This window comes from Aethalodelphis obliquidens, unplaced genomic scaffold (assembly GCF_003676395.1).
Source record: "Aethalodelphis obliquidens isolate GAN/ISIS:26980383/991018 unplaced genomic scaffold, ASM367639v1 scaffold30, whole genome shotgun sequence".
Taxonomy (NCBI): Eukaryota; Metazoa; Chordata; class Mammalia; order Artiodactyla; family Delphinidae; genus Aethalodelphis; species Aethalodelphis obliquidens.
In genome coordinates this window covers 5065391-5085025 of record NW_020837974.1, presented here as the reverse complement: position 1 = coordinate 5085025, position 19635 = coordinate 5065391, and the positions used below count along the sequence as shown (strand labels likewise).

Genomic DNA, 19635 nt, shown 5'->3' with positions numbered 1-19635 from the left:
CATTCGAGCTTGGGGCAAAAGTAGCAGTTGCCGTGAAACCTTTTATTTTGGTTTCATTAGTACTTTGAGGAGGTTGTTAGGAAAAATAAAAGCAAATTGGGATCATCTAAGAAACATTTTCACCATAATTATAGCAGGGGCACTGGCCGTTCAGTTCCAGGTAGGTTTTCTCTATAGGAAAGTCGCAGTTCTTGTTTCTCTGTCACCCCCGAGCTCATGCAGGTCTGGTCTGCAGGTGGGTCCGTGGCCCCCGGTGCCGGCCGGGCGGCCCGGGCTCAGAGTGTGTGAGTCTCTGACTTCAGGAAATGCACAGCCTGGAAGGGTAGGGCAGGGCCTTCTTGCAGGACAGAAGCGTCCAGCCTGGGCTTGGAGTCCAAGACGAGGGTCGACGGAGCGGACCTGGCAGCAGGCTCACCAGACCTGTCCCTTCACCACCCCTTTCCCCATATTCAACACCCCAAACCTGGACTGGGGCCTTTAAGGCTCCTTCGTGATGTGGCCACAGGGCAGGCAAGTGCCCTCCAGCCTCGGGTGGAAAAGGCTGCACATCTGGGCCCAGGCAACCCTCTGGGAAGCAGCGTGGGGGCAGATGCCGGTCTGGGACAGAGGGACAGAGTCACAAAGGCTGTTGTCCTGCAAGGTGGTGATCCACAGGCCCCCGGTCACCAGGCATGCGCTGCTGGACGGAGCCTCTGCTGGCGCACCCCACCCCAGGCTTTCAGTCTCAGTTTGTCGGCTCATTCGGCAAGTCCAGGGACGCGCTGAGCCCTGCTCTGGCCTCAGCTCAGCCAGAACGAGAGGTGCCAGGCTTGCAGGCCTCCCTCTCCTAACACGGGCCATGTGGGCCCCATCTGTCCCGAGCTCAGAGTTGCCCGCAATCTCGGCTCCCATTGGTGGGCCCCTGACCACTGACCTTCCCGCGTGGCCACCGCTGGGGGGCAGGCCAGGACACCTGGGGTCCCCCCGACCCATGCTGAAGGTCGGCTGGGGCGATGGGGCCAGGACCAGACCAGGCCTCCAGGGGCCACCAGGCACTGGGGCCTAGCGACTGGGGTGTTGTGGGTGGGTGGGGAGGCGGGGGTGTCGGCTGGTGTCTGACCTGGAAAGTTGGGACTGAAGCCCCTCATGGCTCTTTCCAGGGCTGCCACCTGCTGTCCTTGACGAGGCCAGGGCTGACGCCAAGCCGGGCGGGGCGTTAAGTGGCCGGGGCCGGGACTGCCGGGGCGGGAGGGTGAGGCCGTACACGGAGGCTGGGTCCTCAGCTGCGGCAGCCCCGCTCCCGGCCTGGCTCAGCCCCACGCAGAGCGTGCAGAGGCGCCTGGCCCTCGACGGCTCTGCGGCAGATCTGGGCACGGGGAACTCGGCCCCACGTGCCAGGCCAACTCCGGCCTCTCCGCAGCCCTGTGGCTGGGCTTCCTACCCGAGACGCAGAGAGCCCTGTCCCCTCCCCATGTTGGCTGTGGGCAGCCGGACAAGGGAGAGGAGTTGCCAGCGGGGTTGGGAGCAAAGTCGCCAAGCCTGTCAGAGCCAGCGGGGCGGGAACGCCACAGAAGGAAGCGTGGCCCGAGGCGGTGGGGACCTGCCAAGCTTCAGTCCCGTCTTTAAGGAGCAGCACCCGCTGGGGGAGGGGAGCCCCTGCCACCCCAGGCTCCTCCCCGCAGGGCCCCCAAGTGCAACCAGGACCCAAGAACATCCTGAAGTCTGTCAGACCACCTTCTGCCACTTACACGACCACAAACACGACAATGAGTGGCAAACCTCGGTGGGACCCTGAGGGAGGCCTGGGGACAGACCCTCTCCCTGCAGGAGACCCCTGACCGCTCAGGGGAACCACGGCCTAGCAGCCTGTCTGCCCGACCCCCCAGCCCCATCTCCTGTACCCTCGGTGCCGGGCCGCAGACCCTCCACGGTCAGGAGCCCCACCCAGAGGAGCCAAGACCCCAGCCCCTCTCCCCGACAAGGTCCCTTCAGAATTAATGGGAGGGGACCTGACGGGGGCTTCTCCCTGACAGATGCTGAACTAGACACTCAAGCACCTCTGCTCAGCCCCACTCCCCTCGAGGCTGTGGGCTTTGTTTGCTCCGTGCCTCAGTTTACCCCGAACGAGGAGGCTATGGTGCAGGTTGGGGGAGGCTCCGCCCTGGGCCTGGGCCTGGGCCTGAGCAGTAACTGGGGAACTTACCTAAGCAAACCTTTGCGTGGAATCTCCCCTCACCTCGGGAGGGAGTGGGAGTGAAGAGGAGTTAGTGACAAGGGCCGGCCAGCTCCTGCCTAGACGATGACGAGGCAGCCCTGGGACCTTGTGGAGGTATGGGCCTCATGCTGCCCAGAGCCGTGGCCTCCACCAGGCCACTCACCGGTCTTGTCCCTGGGCCCTGGGACGTGCCCAGGGCTGCGCCAAGAGTGCAGGGAAACGGAGCCGTGGGGCGCGGAGGGCCCAGGGCTGGGAGGGGCGGGCCGGGCCGCTGACCCGGGCGGGGCGGCGCGCTAGGAGCCCTCAGGGAAGCTGTGGATCTGCGTGGAGAACTTCTGCAGGTGGCCCTCGGGCGGGGCCTCGGAGGCCCCGAGCGCGCCCCGGGCCGCCTGCTGCGGCTGCTGGTAGTGCTGGTAGAGCTTGGGGACTGGCCCGTCCAGGCCCGGGAGGCGGCCGCTGGACATCGTCAGGATGGTGGCGGTCAGCGACTTGATGTAGTTCTTGGCCAGCGTGAGCGTCTCGATCTTGGAGAGCTTCTTGTCGGCGCGCACGTGCGGGATGACCTCGCGCAGCGCCTGGAAGGCGTTGTTGAGCTTGTGCATGCGCTGCCGCTCGCGCTCGTTGCTCTCCAGCCGCCGCTGGACGCTGCTCTCCCGCCGGCTCCCTGGCCCCGGCCGCCGGCGCCCGCCCTCTGCCCGCGCCCCCTGCGCGCGCGCCCTCCGGCTCCGCAGAGCCTTGGCTGCGTCTGGCCCCGAGCCCGGCGGTGGCCTGTCGGGCGTCCGCTCCCCTGGGGTGGCTTCTGGGTCTTGCGGGGGCACCCGGCGCCGGGGAGGCCGGCTCTTGGTCTTCATGGCTCCAAACTGGTTGTCCTGGGCGGGGGGTGGGGGTGGCTCTGAGGCGGGGGGCCTTTGGAGCTGAAATCCAGAACACAGGCCACCCCGCGGTTACTCCGCAGGCCAGTGGGCGCTCAGGGCAGCGGTCCCCAGTGGCGGCTGCCCAGCTGGTGCACAGTGACCCCAGGGTCCTTCCCAGACCCCACCCCACCCCCCATGCCCCTGTTTGACCTTACACTGACCCCTCAGACCTTTCCCTGGTCTGGTGGCCCCCTCTCCCCCTGGGTGACACGTACTGACCCCTGGACCTTTCTCCGGCCCCATGCCCCTCACTGCCTCCTGAGTGCCTCCTGGGCTTAGGTGGCCGTTGACACTTGCCTGAGACCGCCCACAGGCGCGGCCCCATCCTAGCCCAGGGCAGGCCCTCTGCCCGAGGCTGCACTACCTCCTGGTCGCCTGGACGTACAGGCACCAACTCCGGCCACTACACTCACGGTCCTGCCCCACTGGACGTCACACATGCAGGGACAACACTGGTGCCAGAATGGCTGTGGACTTGAGGAGGCCGTCGGAGGTCAGAGGCGGACGGTGACCAGAGCCCGCCGCAGTCCCCAAGCCCAACACGTGGATGGCGGCGGCCAGAGCTCGAGACCCGGACCCTCCACCCAGGTTTCCCTCCAGACGCCACCCGGCCCTGCCCCAGGGTCCTCTCCCCGCCGCCCCACCTGCACCCCAACCCCGTTACCTGGGGATCCGTGGCCGCACGCGCTGGGGCTGTCCACGGGGGACAAGGACACGTCGCTTTAGGCGCCGCGGGCGGGGCGGCGGCCGCATGTAAATGAGCCCGTGGGGCGGGCGCGGGGCGTGGCCGGAGTCCGCGTGTCCCCGCCCCCGCCGCGGGGGCGGGGCGCACCTGCCGGCTGGGGACCTGGGGCCCCTCCCCGCCCGCCCGCGAAGGGTTCCCGGGCCGCCTCCCCGCCCCGCGCAGGCCCCCGGAGCCAGTTCCGCCGGCCTCGCTGCGAGCCGGCCGGCGCGGAGGGGAAGCACCTGGCCGCCGCACCTGGCCTTGGGGTTAAGGCTCAGCACACGGAGCCAAAGTCAGATTCGTGGAAAAGCCGTTTTGCGGTAATACGAGTTTCTCAAACGGGCGGCGGCCACAGCCCCGAAGAGCAATAGCCCAGGCACCCCGCGCCCTCACCCCGCGTTTCGGGAGGATCCTGCAGCACCGGGGGCTTGAGGACCCGACCCCGCCACGCCCGCGGCGCCGGGCCAGGTGCGAGCCGGCGGAGCCCTGCCCGGGGAGCACCTGCCCGGCCGCCTGTGGGCAGCTCACCGAGAAATAACTGGTCATCGGTTTTAGGTCTCCAGGGGCTAGAGGCAGCTCGAGCTCAAAACCGGCTGCCACCCACCTGCTTTACTTCATCGTCCCCTGCCTCAGTTTCCTCACCTTTGACCGGAGCACTATAAGGCGTTAAAAGCAGCAACTGCACAGGGGTCTTGGGGGCTGATGGGAGTCGCCGGAGTGCAGCAGGACCCGCGGCGGCACACGGTCCTGGGCTCCCACCGGCTCCGGTCCTGCAGGCCCAGGGTCTGCGCTGGCCCCCGCACTTCCCCCGGACACTGCCACTCGCTGCCTGTCTTGGGCTCTGGGAATGGGAGTGCACAGGTCTCCTCCATCTACTCCCCGAGGGTCACTCTGCAGCTGGTGTAACCTGAGCTGGGGCCAGGCCCCTATTTTGGTACAAGGAGGCCCATTTCCCTGCCTGTGACAGCTGGGACCAGGACAGCAAGGAGGGGACACTCGGGGAGCAGAAAGGCTGGCTTTGAGCTGATTAGCCTCTGGGCGTAGCGCTCCTTAGAGGCTGGATCTCAGAAATTAAAACGCTTCTGGGACTTCCCTGGCAGTCCAGTGGCTAAGACTTCCGCGCTCCCAATGCAGGGGGCCGGAACTCAATCCCTGGTCGGGGAACTAGATCCCACATGCGTGCCGCAACTACGAAGCCCGCCCGTGTGCCGCAGTGAAGATCCCGTACACGGCAACGAAGATCCCGCGTGCCACAACTAAGACTCGGTGCAGCCAAATAAGTAAATAAATACTAAAAAAAAAAAACCAAAAAATGCTTCTGAAATTCACCCATGTTTGAATTACAGGTACACTTTATGGCAGCACAAACAGTCCATGCTAGTTTTCCGGTGTTTATGCAAATCTTCGTGTTCTCGGGTGCGTGGGGTTTAGGTCTGTCCCAGAAAAGGGCATCCCATCTCTAGAGACGAGGGCAGTGAGTGACCCAGGGCTGCAGGCGCCAAGCACCCACAGTGGGGCAGTGCCAGACTGCCCACCCCAGGCCTTACACCGTGGAAAACACACAGAATCAATGCGGTAACAGAATCTATAAATATATAACTATATTTATTTTGAATATTAAATAGTTTTTAAATTACAAGCAGTTTATTGAATCACACTATGCATCAATATACAGTAAAAATCTTACAATTTAAAAATGTACACGATTTAAACTGAAAGTTCATTAACTATTATATTGCCGTGAACCTCTTACAACTGTGTTAAAGCACAACAGGGAAACCTCGGAGGTGGGATGGCCCCATGCGTCCTCATTTGCGGCTGGAATGAAGCAGTGGGTACTCACAGCGGGCCGCTGTTACCGTCTATCTACGCCCGTGCCAACTTGAACTTAACCATGTTCCAGCCATTCAAATAACAGGTTGTTGGCGATTCAATACTGTCCACACATCTTTTAAGAATTAATTTACATACCAAAGAGTGTTTTACTTTTTGATAGCCAAAGCTTGGGCCAACCCTGTTACTACTTAGGAACGTTGTTTTTGAGACTTACACTTGAAGTAACTGTGTACACCCATTCTTATTTTAAGGCTACTTCTCCTAAGGCTAATATTTTGAAGCCCCTCGTAACTGAAGCCCGGCATCTCCAGCCTCACACTTGGTTCGCTTCTGGAATTTTCAGATGACGGGCTGAGTAGAGTAAAACCAGGAGCTGCCTCCCTTGCACCTGGGCCCTCAGGACAAACGTACAGAAAGTCATTAACCCCACGAACACCCTGTGGAAAGTGTTAATAAAAGAAGGAGGCTTTGAAAGGGGTTTCAGGGCAGCAAGACATACCAACACCTTTCTTAGATAAACCCATTTTCATAGAAACAATCGCCTGTACACTCAAAAATAGAACAGATACTCTGTTCTCCATTCAGCTTCCTGGAGCTTCTTCACCCTTAAGATGAATGGCTTCTTACCCAGACACACAGTCCAAGTTTCAGAAGGATTTTGGGGGAGCACTTTTTCTACATTGCTCTTACTGGCTTATGACCAAGTCCTTTGATAACACAAATTAACATCTAGCTAGGAAGGAGATGAAGGTTAGATTATTTTTATTGTAGGACTTAAGATACGTAAACTCCACCAAAGTAAGACAGATCCCAAAGGAGGCCAGGAAATATCGTTGTGAACCAGGTATGACACACCTCACCCACATTATCTAGAGAATTCCACTGATACTATTTCATTGTGTAACTTATTAGAACAAAAGCGGTTTACAAACCCACCTACTGGTAACCGAGTGAAAAGAAAACTGAAACAAACAACAAAGCACATGCTGACATTTCAAAAATGGGCAGAAAATTTTAATCTACATAATTTCCTGTGTATTACTTGAGATTTCAAAAGAACATGTTAATTCCCATGTTTATTATAAATATAAAATCTACCCGACCATGCAACACCACACTAAGACCTACTACTCCAACCCAGCCCCACCCCTAGCTCCCTGTATAAAATGTTTTTGGCAATTCATTGTATCAGAGTGATGCAGACCTTAAAGTAAATTAAAATGGGGATCATGGTGTTAAAAATCTCCTTAATCATAGTGAAAAATGGACAGCCCCAAAGCATCGATAATTTACCACAGGCTGACTGTAGAAGACTATCTAGTCTATGGATCTACCTGATTTTAGTCATTAGATCTGAACTCCTTAAACCTGTAAATTTAAAAAAACTAGTGTAACTGCCTCTCATTTTTCTTTTAACCAAGACTGGTAGATGTAAAAATTCAGAAAACCCTGGAAGTCTCCAGAGCAAGAAGTTGAGAGTTATGACAGTTTTGGCAAAATCACCTCCTAATGCCCTGTTAACTGTGTTTTCAACATGCACGTCCCAGGGTCCGGCTCTGGCAGTGCTCTGTGCTCACACCGGGGGAGGGGAAGGGCGCCCCTGCCGCTCTGGAAAGTCATTGCTAGTATAAAAAGGGGGCGAGCCAGAATTGATAACATAGGTCACAATTTACTATGTCAACTCTAGCCAGCGCACACACCTGCACTGGGTCCCCAAGCTCCCGTGACCGATGTCCTGCAGCCCCAGGCGGGCCTGGAGGGTCATCCCAGCCTCTCGCTCAAGTCGGGAAAGCACGTCAGCACCGGAAACCCCTGGGGTGAGGGGCCGGTGTGCGGGGACCCAGCCCCAAGGCCCCACCCGTATACACTGGCTGCCACGCTGCTGGCAGAGCAGAACTCGAGGGCCGCAGAATGAGGTCAGCTTTTTATTACCAACACCCGACACCTGCCAACATCATGAGGCTGCACTGGACACACTCGGTCCTTTCAGAGCAAGGGGAGAACTGGGGGCTTAACGCAGAAGGCGGGGGTCAGTGCAGATGAGCCCGGGGCGGCGTCTGGGGGCGACGGCCACTCGGGCTGCCCGAGGGCCCAACCAGGAGGACGTGCTGGCTGTGGAGGCTCCTCCGTCGTCCTCACGGCTGCAGGATGTAGTGTATTGCCTCGGTTACAGAGACCAGCCACACATGGACGGGACGTGATCCGGACTGGCTCTGGGGGCTGTGAGAAGCTCAACACCTCAAGCGCACAGACAGAATGAACACAAACCGTCCTCGGCCCCCAGGGCCCTCCGTGGAGCCGCTTCTATGCTCCTGAAGGGAGGAGTGACCACACAAGGGCCCTCAAGCCACCGCTGTCTGCGCTTCTAGAAACCAAGCAGAAGAGCCGGCTCTGAGGGGAAGTGACTTGGGGCCCAGCTGGGAGGAGGCCTTGCGGCCTCTGGGGACAACGGGGGGACCTGGATGTTCCAACCAAGCTGAGCTCTGGGAACCACCTGTCGATTCTTACCAAAAGCGTTTTTTAAAAGTTGGGGGAGGGGAGGGTGGGAGAATCACACAGAGGGGCTGCAAGACCCGTCAGCCCCTCAAAGAAGCCTCAACTGCAACAAGGAAAAAACCACCTTAGAGAGAAGAGACAGAAATGTGTTTCATTCAATCAGCAGAACAGAGCAGTCTTCTTGGACTCATCAAAAATATTTCCTATAAGAACATAAAACACTAACATTCAGAATCATTTATCATTTACGAAAGAGTACCATATGTACAATTCCAACAATTTCTAAAGACAGCATAACACTCAAAATACTTAAGCTTTACAAGTACCATGCAAACAAACTATAAAACAGAAGAAAAAAAAAATCAAACTAGTGGATAGCACCAGCTTGACCTGCCTTATTTTCCTTGAATAATTTAAGATTCTGTACAATATCAGGGACTCTCAGGACATTTATCCACAGTGCAATTACAGAAAGCAATTAGTGATTTCTTTAAAAACAATAAATATGGCTCACTGGTGCCAATTTCCATCGTGGTCCTCAGGGACCTGTGCACGGACGGGATGCACAGGTGCGGACGCGGAGAACACCCCACATGGGAACCAGAAACCGCCCAGAGACGACAGCCCCCCACACTGGCCAGGCTCAGGCTCCCCGCGGACGGCAGGAGTGCCGGCCCTTCCAGCTGGCGGGGTGGCGAGGGCAGCAAATAGCTCTGGACGAGCTGGACGAGCTGGGAGACCACGCCTGGCCGGGCGTCCCGCGGCGCCGTTCCCTCGGCCTCCTGAGTCCTCCTCCGCTTCCCGTGTCAGCAGCTGTCGAGTGGGTGCCACTGGGCAGCCGGAAACGCCGCCGCCAGGGAGCCGCCTGGGCCCGACGTGCCTTAGCATCACCTAATCTTTCTCCCCGTCTTCGCTGCTTCCTATTAGGAGAGAGCAAGCAAAGCTGTGTTTTAAAACGATCGTCACAGATAAAAACAGTGTGGACGGCGTCTGAGCTTCGCTGCAGAAAGAGGAACTGAAGCTAGAAGTGTGGCTCTCAGCCACCTGTCCGGCCGCTCGCCGCTTCCTGCGACAGCAGCACCTGCCAGGCTCTCTCGCAGACACATCTGCGCGGCTCACACGCTGCTCAATGCCAATGCTTTGGGCGCGGGAGAGAACTGGCTCTGAGCCCCACACATCTGCCCCCAACAGATCATTAGGTCATGGGCGTTATCTAATCGGCACAATTAAACCCAGGACAAACACAAATAAAAGCCTTTATATTCCGCAGTTATTATTATTTGATCTGCAAACTTCACATCAAAAAAGTGTACCTATTAACATTTATCTTCAATCTAGTTGTGGGGAAAAAAGGATCCATATGTTCAGATACCACTACTTCAAATGTGCCCAGCCCATGCCCTCCCCCGGGCCCTCTGGTGGCACACGAAGACTAGGACTTAATGGCAAAATCAACATTCCCGGGGGAGGGGCCCGAGTGCATTTGGGTTCAAGCCCGAAGTCAGAGCCAAGTGTTATTCAGAGCATGAGCTTTCTGAAGAGCTGCTCCTCTCTGGGGGAGAGAAGGAGAGATGGGGGTTGGGAGCTAACAGAACAAAGGGAAAAAGGAGAAGAAAGGTGGCAGAGCAGCCCCAGGGCCACAGGGCCCAGCAGGGCAGAGACGGAGCCCGGAAGTGGGGGCCGAGGCCCCGGAGCACACTGCCAAGGCTGTGAGCTCTTCGTAAAGACTCGAACAGCCCTGTCTGCCAGCACCGGGAGAGCACCCCGTTCCCGGGCAGCCGGCCCTGCCCTGGCTCCGCACCCTGCTCACCTCCCTGCTCCATGTCCGAGTCTGTGAGGTGCGTGAGAGAGAAGCTGGCGATGCTGGCGGGTGTGATGGAGAACCTGGAGTAGGGCGCCCCGTGAGGCCAGCTGGGCTCCGTGCTCCGGGGCGGCGGCGGCGGGGAGAAGTACTTGGATGTCTGAAGGGAAGGTTTGGAGCGGAGGAGGTGACTCGTTGTCTTTGACATAAAAGGGTCCGGGGAGAAGTCATCGTCCCATTCAAAGCCTCCACCTGGAAGTAAGACATAAAAGTAACTCTCCTTTCATGACTTCGTTTTAAGGAACAGAGAGGGCAGTGCAGGCGTCCAGGTGGGCTCAGAGGGGCACAGACCACCCTGGGTGCAGACGGCAGAGCTGCCCACCCCACACCCGCAGGGCGACACGTGAAGTTATCCTCAGAAACAGCTCACATCACACTCAAGTTTAGTTGCTTTTTAAACCTGCCAATGAGATACCTTCTTCATCAGTGGAACTTTCGGAATTCATGCACCTGCTCGGGTAGGGGGAGCCTGACGACGGTGTGGGGCTGCTCAGCCCCGGCCCGCACGCCTCTCCTCCGCAGCGGCCCAGCTCTTTGGTCGGGGTCTCCTGAAAAGCCCAACATAAGTTCCCATCAGCCAGCGCCTGCTTTCAGGAGCCCTGGGGCAGGGGCCCTCGCTGACCATTTGTGACCTGTCCCTCCCACCCCTGGGGAAGGTGGGCCGGGAGTCCGCACCCCATCTCTCCCGTGGAACGGGGTCTAAGTCCTGGGCAGACATACAAAGTGGCCACGGGAGACCTCGGAGGAGGAGACGCAGCAGGCAGGTTGGGGCAGAGCACTGGAGTCAAAGGACACCAAGCCAGCGGTGAACCAACCCCACCCCCGCCACTTGGGTCCTGGCTCCAGATGCAGGAAGGGGGGGGGTCTTCTGATGCTTAGAAAGAGGAGAGGAAATTCCAGGGGTTTGCTTTTTTCCCCCTGTTCTCTTGCTCCCAGCCCAAGCAATCCTGGGTGACAGCAGCAGGGGTGGCAGGCACCTGTAATTCTGAGGGCGGTGAGCTTCCTCTCTGCCTGGAGAACCCACACGCCTTTTCCCTCTCTGTCCTCCCACTGCGCAGCTGCACAGCGTACTGTGGTAACCCAAAGCCCAGCCTTCTGGCCGGAGGACCAAGAAGAGAGTGGCCAAGACACTGGACAGCCCAGGGAGGGGGAGCTCAAAAAAGGGATCCCATCGGTTGTTTATGAGCTCCTGGCTTACCCCCAGCTGCTCAGGGTAGATCTGACCCTAAACAGCACACCAAAGCGTTGAGAACTGAATTTCAGGAAGACCACTGCCAAGGTCCAGTCTGGCCAGGGGGTGGCACATGCACAGGACAGGTTCAAACGGCACAACAAAGGCTCTGAAAGGGACCCCAATCCCCAGAAGGCTGGTTGGAACTTGTGACCTGAACCCAACTGGGTCGACGCCTTCTAAGAAGAAAATATCAACATTATCCATAGAATCTAAACAAGGCACAGAATTGGATAAAATAATAAGGGTACAATCTAAAATTTCTCAGCAAACAAAGAATAAGGAAAACCTCAATTCCCAGGAGAAAAAAACAATCAACAGATGCCAATGCCAAGATGTCCTTAGATGTTGGAATTACCTGAGAACAATTATAAATATGCTCTTAACAAAGTATGGGAAAACACACTGGAAATGAATGGAAAAGTCTCAGCAAAAGAATAGATAAAAATAATGAATTGCGGATTTCAACAGAAAAATACAATAACCAAAATTTTAAAACTCACTGGGTGGGCTCAATAGCAGGATGGACATGAGAGAGGACAGAATAAGTTAATGTGAAGCAGATCAACAGAAATGATCCAATCTGAACAAAAGCAAACACTGGAGGGAAAGAAAAGAACAGAGCCTCAGGGCCCATATACTAGGATATTACCAAAAGGTGTAACGCTGGAGTCCCAGAAACAGAGAGACAGAGTGTGGTGAAGAAGAAAAGAAGAAACAATGGCTGAAAACTTCTCAAATCTGGTGAAAGACATAAAACTACAGGTTCAGGAAGCTTTGCAAACTTAAAATGAGATAAATACAAAGAAATCCATGCCCGTAATCCAGAAATCCATAATTATACTACTGAAAACCAAAGACAAAGAAAAAAAACTCCTGAAAGCAGCCAGGGACAATGCTGAAAGAAAAGAACTATCACCTCAGAAATCTATGTTCAGAGAAAATATCCTTAAGAAATGAGTGTAAAATATAGACCCTCTCAGATGAAGAAAAGCTAAGAGAATTTGTTAAAAAAAAAAAAAAAGGCCACACAAACTTTTTCAAACAGAAGGGAAATGATAATAAAAAGGAACCTGGAACATCAGAAATGAAAAAAGAACAGTAGTAACTATCTGAGTGAATATAATCCTATTCTTCTTCTCTTCAGTTTCTTAAAACATGTTTGATGACTAGAAGTAAAGCATAGAGCACTGTGTGATGGGGTTTTTGATGAATAAACATATGACACATCAGACAACCTGAAGAAAAGGGGTAGGGGGGGATGAAGGGCCCACAGGGTACAGGGGTTCTTATATTCCACTTGAAATGGTAAAACACTGATTCTAAGGAGGCGGTGAAAAGTTAAGTATGTACATTGTAATCCCAAGAACCACTCCAAAAACTACACTAAGAGAAGACATATAGTAAGAAATGCATAGATAAAAGGTAATTCTAAAAATTGTTCAAATTACCCAAAAGAAAGCAAAAAGAGGAAGAAAAGAAGTAACAACCAGAGGAACAAACAGAAACACTGAATAAAATGGTGCACCTAAATCCAAATACAAATAATTCTATTAAATGTAAGTGGCATAAAATACCAATTAAAAGACAAAAAGTTTCAGAATAGATTTTAAAAACCACCTATGTGCTTTCCACAAGAAACTACTATCAAGTACAGGGATGCAGGTACGTATAAGGATGAAAAAAGAGACATCATACAAATACTACTCAAAAGAAAGCTACAGTAGCTTTATGAATATCAGAGAAAGGAATAAAGAATGACATCATATAATGACAAAAGGTCAATTCACCGAGAAGATATAATAATCTTAAATGTGTATGAAGCTAACAGAACTACAAAACAGATGAAGCAAAAACTGACAGAAATGAAAAGAGAAACAGACAAACCCATAATTATAGCCGGAGACTTCAACACTTCTCTCAGTAATAGACAGAACAAGTAGACAGAAAGATCAGCAACAATACAGAAGAAATGAACAACCAACTGCATCTGACATTTATAGAGCAATCCACCCACCAGAAACAAAATACACACTCTTTCAGGTGCCCATGGAACATTCACCAAGATAGACCATATCCTGGCTCTACAGCAAAACAGCACATTTAAAGGAGTTGAAACCCTACAAAATATGTTCTCTGACCAAAATGGAATTACACCAGAAATCAGTAGCAGAAAGGTAAAAAAAAAAAATCTCCAACCCTTGGAAATTAAACAATATTTTTTATAAATAATCTGTGGGTCAAAGGAAAAGTCTCAAGGAAAATCAGAAAATGTGTTGAGGGACTTCCCTGGTGGCTCAGTGGTTAAGAATCCGCCTGCCAATGCAGGGGACACAGGTTTGAGCCCTGGTCCGGGAAGATCCCACATGCCGCGGAACAACTAGGCCCGTGTGCCACAACTACTGAGCCTGCACTCTAGAGCCCGCAAGCCACAACTACTGAAGCCCGTGTGCCTAGAACCCGTGCTCTGCAACAAGAGAAGCCACCACAATGAGAAGACCGCACACCGCATCTAAGAGTAGCCCCTGCTCACCGCAACTAGAGAAAGCCCGCATGCAGCAATGAAGACCCAACACAGCCAAAAATAAAAAAATAATTAATTAATTTAGAAAAAAGTCAATCACGTTTCTATATACTGGCAAGGAGCAAATGGAAACCAAAATTTTAAAATTACCTTTTAAATTAGCTCCCCAAGAAATGAAATACTTAGGTATAAATCTAACAAAACACGCAGAGGATCTGTCTGCTGAAAACTACAAAACACTAAGAAGAACTGAATAAATGGAGAGACGTACTGTGCTCATGAGTTGAAAGCCTCAACATAGTAAAAATGTCAATTCTCCCCCAAACTGATTTATGGATTTTATGCGACTCCCATCAAAATCCCAGTAGAATATTTTTGTGAATATAGAAAAGCAGCACACAGGCCCCCAGGCTCCCCATGTGCCCCAGGACAGGCAGTCCACCTCACATCTCTGGGGGCTCCTGGCTGTGAGACTACGACGCAGGTGTCCCGAGCATGGCTCTACACGGCTCCAAGGCCACACTGCCGAGCCCCGGTCCCGTCGTTACAATGACCAGCGCTGCGACGCATGAGCCTGAGCTCAGAGCTTATCTGCCCTGTGACAGGCTGGAGGGCAGCCATGCGTCCCGTTAATTGTAAGCTAGCATCACTGTCCACCGTTCTGGCCTTGAGAACACTGTGCGTCCGGAAGGGGCAGTGTGAGAGCTGAGGGTCAAACACCCCCCCAGGCTCACTTAGGGCCCACGAGAGGCACATGGGAGACCACCGATGTGTGGGGAAGCTAAGGAGACCCTGAGCGTGAAGTGCCGGCACCCAGACCGCTCACTCACTGTGCCGTGATTTCACGAGAAAGTTGCTTTACATGCAGTAAGCGTTCGCCAAGCATCTGCTGAACCAACAGTGAAATAACTAAGACACAGAACTGCCAAAACCCAGGAGTGCTCAGTTAAAACTCTGGAGCTAAGGTACTGAAGCTACTTCACAGCAAGAGCAGGAGAAAATCTACCAGCCGTCAGCCTGAGCCAGCAGGGGGCTGCTACTCCAAGGACACTGCGTGGAGCGCATGAGAAAACTACTAGAGATCACAGAAAGGAAGACTTTCAGGACTTCACCCACTTCCCAACTTTCTCTACGACACTAAGCCTCTCAAATCTCACGTCTACTAAGCATGTCTTACACTTGATTTCTGTACCTTCGTTCTCATGCCTTGAATCTCGATCTCATGCCATCCTGCCCTGTCTTCTGAAGCCACCAAAACACCACCCCCCCAACAAAGTCGTCACAAGAGTGCAGCCCTTCTGTAGCCCAGGCGGGGGCTTCCACGGGAGCTGAGTTCATCCCTCTGCTGCAACTAGACCCCCAGACATCTTCCCCAGCCCTCACCCACCACTGCTCACGGCACACACTTTGTAACTCTTTCTATCCCACCTACAGATCGTCTGCTCTGTGGTGAAGTCTCGGTACAACTCAAGTTCACAGAGAAGGTGAAGAAAGGGCTACGTGAATTCGAACGGCTGGTAACAAAACACAAAATCTGGGGCCATGTGATCCCTTCTCTCTTCCACTCTCAGTAAAAAAATGGCAAACCAGTTTCCTAGGCTCCCTGAGCCCTCAGGTTCTGAAGCTGGGATGTGTATAAGCCTCCCAGCCCCTCTCACAGATCTGGTGAACTGAGGTTGGGGCCGGGAGTCTACTTTTTCTTTTCCCAAACACTTAACTACCTCTACCCTCCCTGCCCCACACGCCACAGTTCAAAGTTTTTTGAGCGACACTGTAGAAAGAGAACACACAGAAGCGACAACGCGCAAAGTAACGAGCAACTGAAAGCAGACCCAGCTCCCAGGGGAGAGGCGGGGCGGCACCCAGGACCCCCGTGGGTGTGGGCAGAGCCTCAGGTGTGGGGCCCAAGAGGCCCAATGCTCAACGAGAGGCTGAGATACCAGGGTCTCGGTTCCAAGGACTAAACACAAAGGGAGGGCAAGCAGGTCCAAGAAGAAACCAACAAGGACTCCCACGCCTTCCAGAACGGGCGCTTCACTTACAATCCAGCTGATTCAAGAAGCAAATTCAAGGGCTACGAAGACTAGTCAACAAAGAACATTTAAAAAAAAAAAAAAGCTTGAACTGTAGGCTGCCTCATTTTTAAAGAGGCCGAAGGCTGGCCCCCTGAGTGGCGACAGCGGGCAGCCTGCGCAACCGCAGGGAGGAGGGCAGGGCCAACCCCTGGCCGGGAGGGCCACACACTCTGTCCTGCTGCCCCGTCCCCGTCCCCACTCCACAGGCAGGGCTGCTGGTCGGTGTCTCCAGGGCTACACGTGAGCCTCGGACAGTTCAAGCAGCACCTGCACGCTGGGCATTACTGCCGACTGTCATAGAGTATAAAAATCTGGTCTGGAAAGGGTTAGCGACTTCAGCAGGACTCTGCCAGGACACCCAGGAAGGGCATGCAGATCTTCTTCCTGTAATGTAACAGGAGTTCCCTGTGCAAACCCCATTTCTGCGTGTTCTTGGAACTGACACTGTAGCCAACCCCAAATTCCTTTTCCTGAGTTATCACAAAACAATCCGTGGCCTCGAAACGGCAATCAGAAAAAATAAGCACGCTCGTTCCCCTAACACGTTCTGGAATTCTCTAGCAGGACAACCTGGAGGTGACAGACAACAGATACCTGGTCAAAGAGATAGACTGTGACGTCATCGAAAAACGTCACCGCCTTCTTCTCTTTCTTCCAGTCGTCGGGCGGCTGGTCCGCGGAGGCTGAGGGCTTCAGCAGGCTCCGCAGGTGGCGGCCGTCCTCACGGCTGAGGACCACAGGCACTATGTGCTCCGCCTCGTCCTCCGACTCGGAGCTGAGGCTGTGCAGGGTGAAGGCCCGGAGGTCCTCGTCTGAGTCGTCGCTGTTCTCGTCCTCCTCGTCCGCGTCGATTCCGTCCTCGGTGAGGTCGAGCACCCCTGGCACGCCGAGTTTCCCCAGGTACTTCCCTTCGACGTCTGGCTCCTTCAGCTTGGGGCCCTCGGAGTGGCCGCGCAAGGCCTTCTCCGCCATCGGGGCTGCTGGGCTGCCAGAGCAGAGGGGGGCATCTGCAAACGCCAGGAGTTCGTTGGTGTTGGTTCCGGTGGAAGCCAGCGTGCAGGGGGGCTCCTCCTGGGCCTCGAGGTCATCCCCGCTGCTGAGCTCCGAGTTCAGCAGACTTGAGGGGCTGCCGGCCTCACCGTCATCGGGGGGATGCATCTGCCTGGAAGCGCCAGCGGGTGCTGGTTCTGCCGCTTCTCTCGATTCCAGGTGACTGGCGCTCTGCCCAGCAGGGGGACACCTTTGGCCAGGCTGGCTGCTGCTGGTTTCCAGGCAGCCGTCCGGGGGGCTGGGACTCTGCTCTGGGGTGCCTGGCTCAGGCAGGGGCTGGTCTGCTCCCAAGGCCGAGGCCGAGGCTCCCGGGACCCCGTCCGACTTCTTATCGGGCTCAGAATCATTGTCTGAGAAGTAAGCGGAGTCTCGGTACGAGCCCTGGCAGCCAGGGGCAGAAGTCTGCGAGGTGATCTCTGCACCCCTGTGGCCATCGGCTGCGTCTGAGACGACGATGATGGGGTTGGGAGGTGGCCCCCCGCGAACGCCGTCGCCCGCCGAGCCTGCGTCGGGGGCTATGGCGCCGTCGGGGGCCGGGTGCAGCGTCCACTCGGGGGACTCCAGGTTCTCCGTCTCGTAGCCACTGTCCGCAGGCTTATCGGGGGGCAGGAGTCTCTGTGGCGTGTGAGGGCCTAAGGAGCCCAGTAAAACCTCACGGACATCCACCGAGTCCAGGGAGCCTGGGGTCTCCACGGACTGCTCCGAAGTCGGGATGGGCGTCGACAAGCTGTCCTCTAGAAGGCTGTCCTGACTGGCAGAGTCCAAGGAGAGGGCAGACACCAAGCCCCGCTCCTCTGCAGCAGCATCTTTACAGCCCAGCTGACTCAGAGCATCCGCGGCCTCTAAGGCCCTCTCGGGCAGGCCTCGACGGCAGTGGTCTTCCAAAGGTGGTTGACTTTGTAAGCTCTGCCTCAGTTCTGGAAGGCTGTTCCCTATACTCACCTTACTGGCCAAAGTGCTGTGGACAAGGCCTGAGTCGCTCTGGGTCAGTCTCAAGGCCCCCTCCCTCTGGGGAGTCAGGTCTCGGGACCTGTCGCCGGTGGGAGGTGTGTCCACCGGGGCGGGCGTGGAGCCTGGGTTTACCTCTCGGCAGACACCGTCTTCACGGACACCGACATCCAAACACGTGGGCTTAGCTCCGCCCTGCTTCAGGGGCACACCTGGAGCGACATCGTGAGGCGGCCCCTCTGTTTCGAGCGAGGTAGGAGGTACCTGCGCCTTCGGGCAAGGCGGCGAGGCCGCGTCCCAAGTGCCGTCCTTGGGCGCCACGCCCGGGCCTCTGCCCTGCGCGCTGACGTTTTCCTGCAGCAAAGAAGAGCCTGGTTTATTTTCAGCAAACTTAAACTCAGCATCTAGAGAGTTCCTACTCGGACTTTCTAATATGGTTTCAGGAAAACCAGCATTTCTAAGTTCTGTTTGAAGATCATTTATATGTTCTTTGCTGGACAAGGAGTCTTTCAGTAAGTTCTTCTCTTGAAGAAATAAAAAGTTTTCTGACAATTCTTCATCATCCAACTGATCGAAACCATCTTGGTGCACGAGGTTTTCCGATGAGCAAAGAGGCTCGCAGTCAAAAAGCTTACGGGGCTTTTCTTTCTTCAAGTGGTGCGTGATTACCGACTCTCTGGGGTCATCCAAACTGGAGCTTAAGGTGGTCGGCTTAAAGTCAGCTTGGACTCCATTTAGTTCCATTAAGTCAAATATTTTTTGGTGACTGGGCAAAGCCTCTGATTTGTCAAGATCATTAAATATACTGTCGAAAGGGCTCTCGGGGCCCTTGGTAACATGCACATCCTCGGGTACCCTGGCATCCTTGGGGTCTGTAGTGTTCTGGAAGAAGTCCTCATCTGTACTGGACTCCTCTAATTCGACATTCCTGAGGGTCAGAGGCTGGGATGCTGTGTCACCGACCCTTTCTGGATTATCCATTTCCGTTGTGAGCAGTGCAGGTGGGTAATCCAGCTCCAAGTTGCTACCGCTTTTTTCTTCTAATTGGATGTAATAGTCGCTTCCGACGGAAAGGTTGTGGGCATCAAAGACAGGCACTACTCCGGGGGCCCGCAGGGGGACGTCCTGGCCACTGTCATCTTGCTTCCCGGGCCCGGGATCTGAGAGCGGACTCTCAAACGCTTCGGTGGCAAAGAAGATGCCGGTGTAGGACACGGCTTCGTCCGGGGGGCCCCGGCCGCGCTCCTCGAAGGGGTCGTGCTTGGCCGCCTCCCAGACGTACTCGAAGCTCAGGCCCTGGCTGGTTTCGGTCACGGTGAGGACCTCCTCCATCTCACGACCGAGCCGGTCCCTGGCGAAGTGGTCGAGGATGGGGAAGGCGGCGTTACTTGCAGCATCTCTGCTGTTTGTGTTTGGCTTGAGTGCATTCCACTGCTGCTCAAAGTCGACTTCCGGGTCCCTCTGGCTTTGCATCCGCAGGTAGGTGAGCAGTCTGTGCACATCCTCGGCCGCCGGCCTCTTGTCTGGTGACAGCCAGCAGAACTGTAAGACTTCATACCTGAGCAACACAGACAGGTGATTAGCGGACAGATGATAAATTGTTTTAAAATAAGGAAAGACCTCACAAGGACCCCTGGGCCAACTCAACACCCCAGAAGCCTCGACACTTTAATCACTGCCGACCACCTGAAGGGGTTCAGCTCACGGTGATATCAGCGTGAAAGGAATGGAGACAGATTTCTGTGTCCTCAGGACACTGCACAGTGTCACTGCAATTCTTTT

The 19635-nt window shown here is 55.0% G+C and overlaps 2 protein-coding genes across 5 annotated transcripts in view; both read right to left on the bottom strand.

Annotated features, from left to right (window-relative positions):
- Positions 1-61: 61 nt before the first annotated feature.
- On the bottom strand, positions 62-3045 carry BHLHA15 (basic helix-loop-helix family member a15). The gene has a single exon (XM_027125785.1). The coding sequence runs from the start codon at positions 3043-3045 to the stop codon at positions 2488-2490; it is 558 nt and encodes a 185-aa protein (XP_026981586.1). The 3' UTR covers positions 62-2487.
- Positions 3046-5418: 2373 nt separating this feature from the next.
- Positions 5419-19635, bottom strand: part of LMTK2 (lemur tail kinase 2) — a 177059-nt gene continuing 162842 nt past the window's right edge. For all 4 annotated transcript variants that reach the window (XM_027125761.1, XM_027125759.1, XM_027125762.1 and 1 more), the window contains 4 exons: positions 16450-19411; positions 10441-10573; positions 9975-10217; positions 5419-9084 (listed from right to left, as the gene is read on the bottom strand). In XM_027125761.1, coding sequence (XP_026981562.1) covers positions 9056-9084; positions 9975-10217; positions 10441-10573; positions 16450-19411 — 3367 coding nt within the window. In that variant the 3' untranslated portion in view covers positions 5419-9055. The remainder of the gene's footprint in view (positions 9085-9974; positions 10218-10440; positions 10574-16449; positions 19412-19635) is intronic.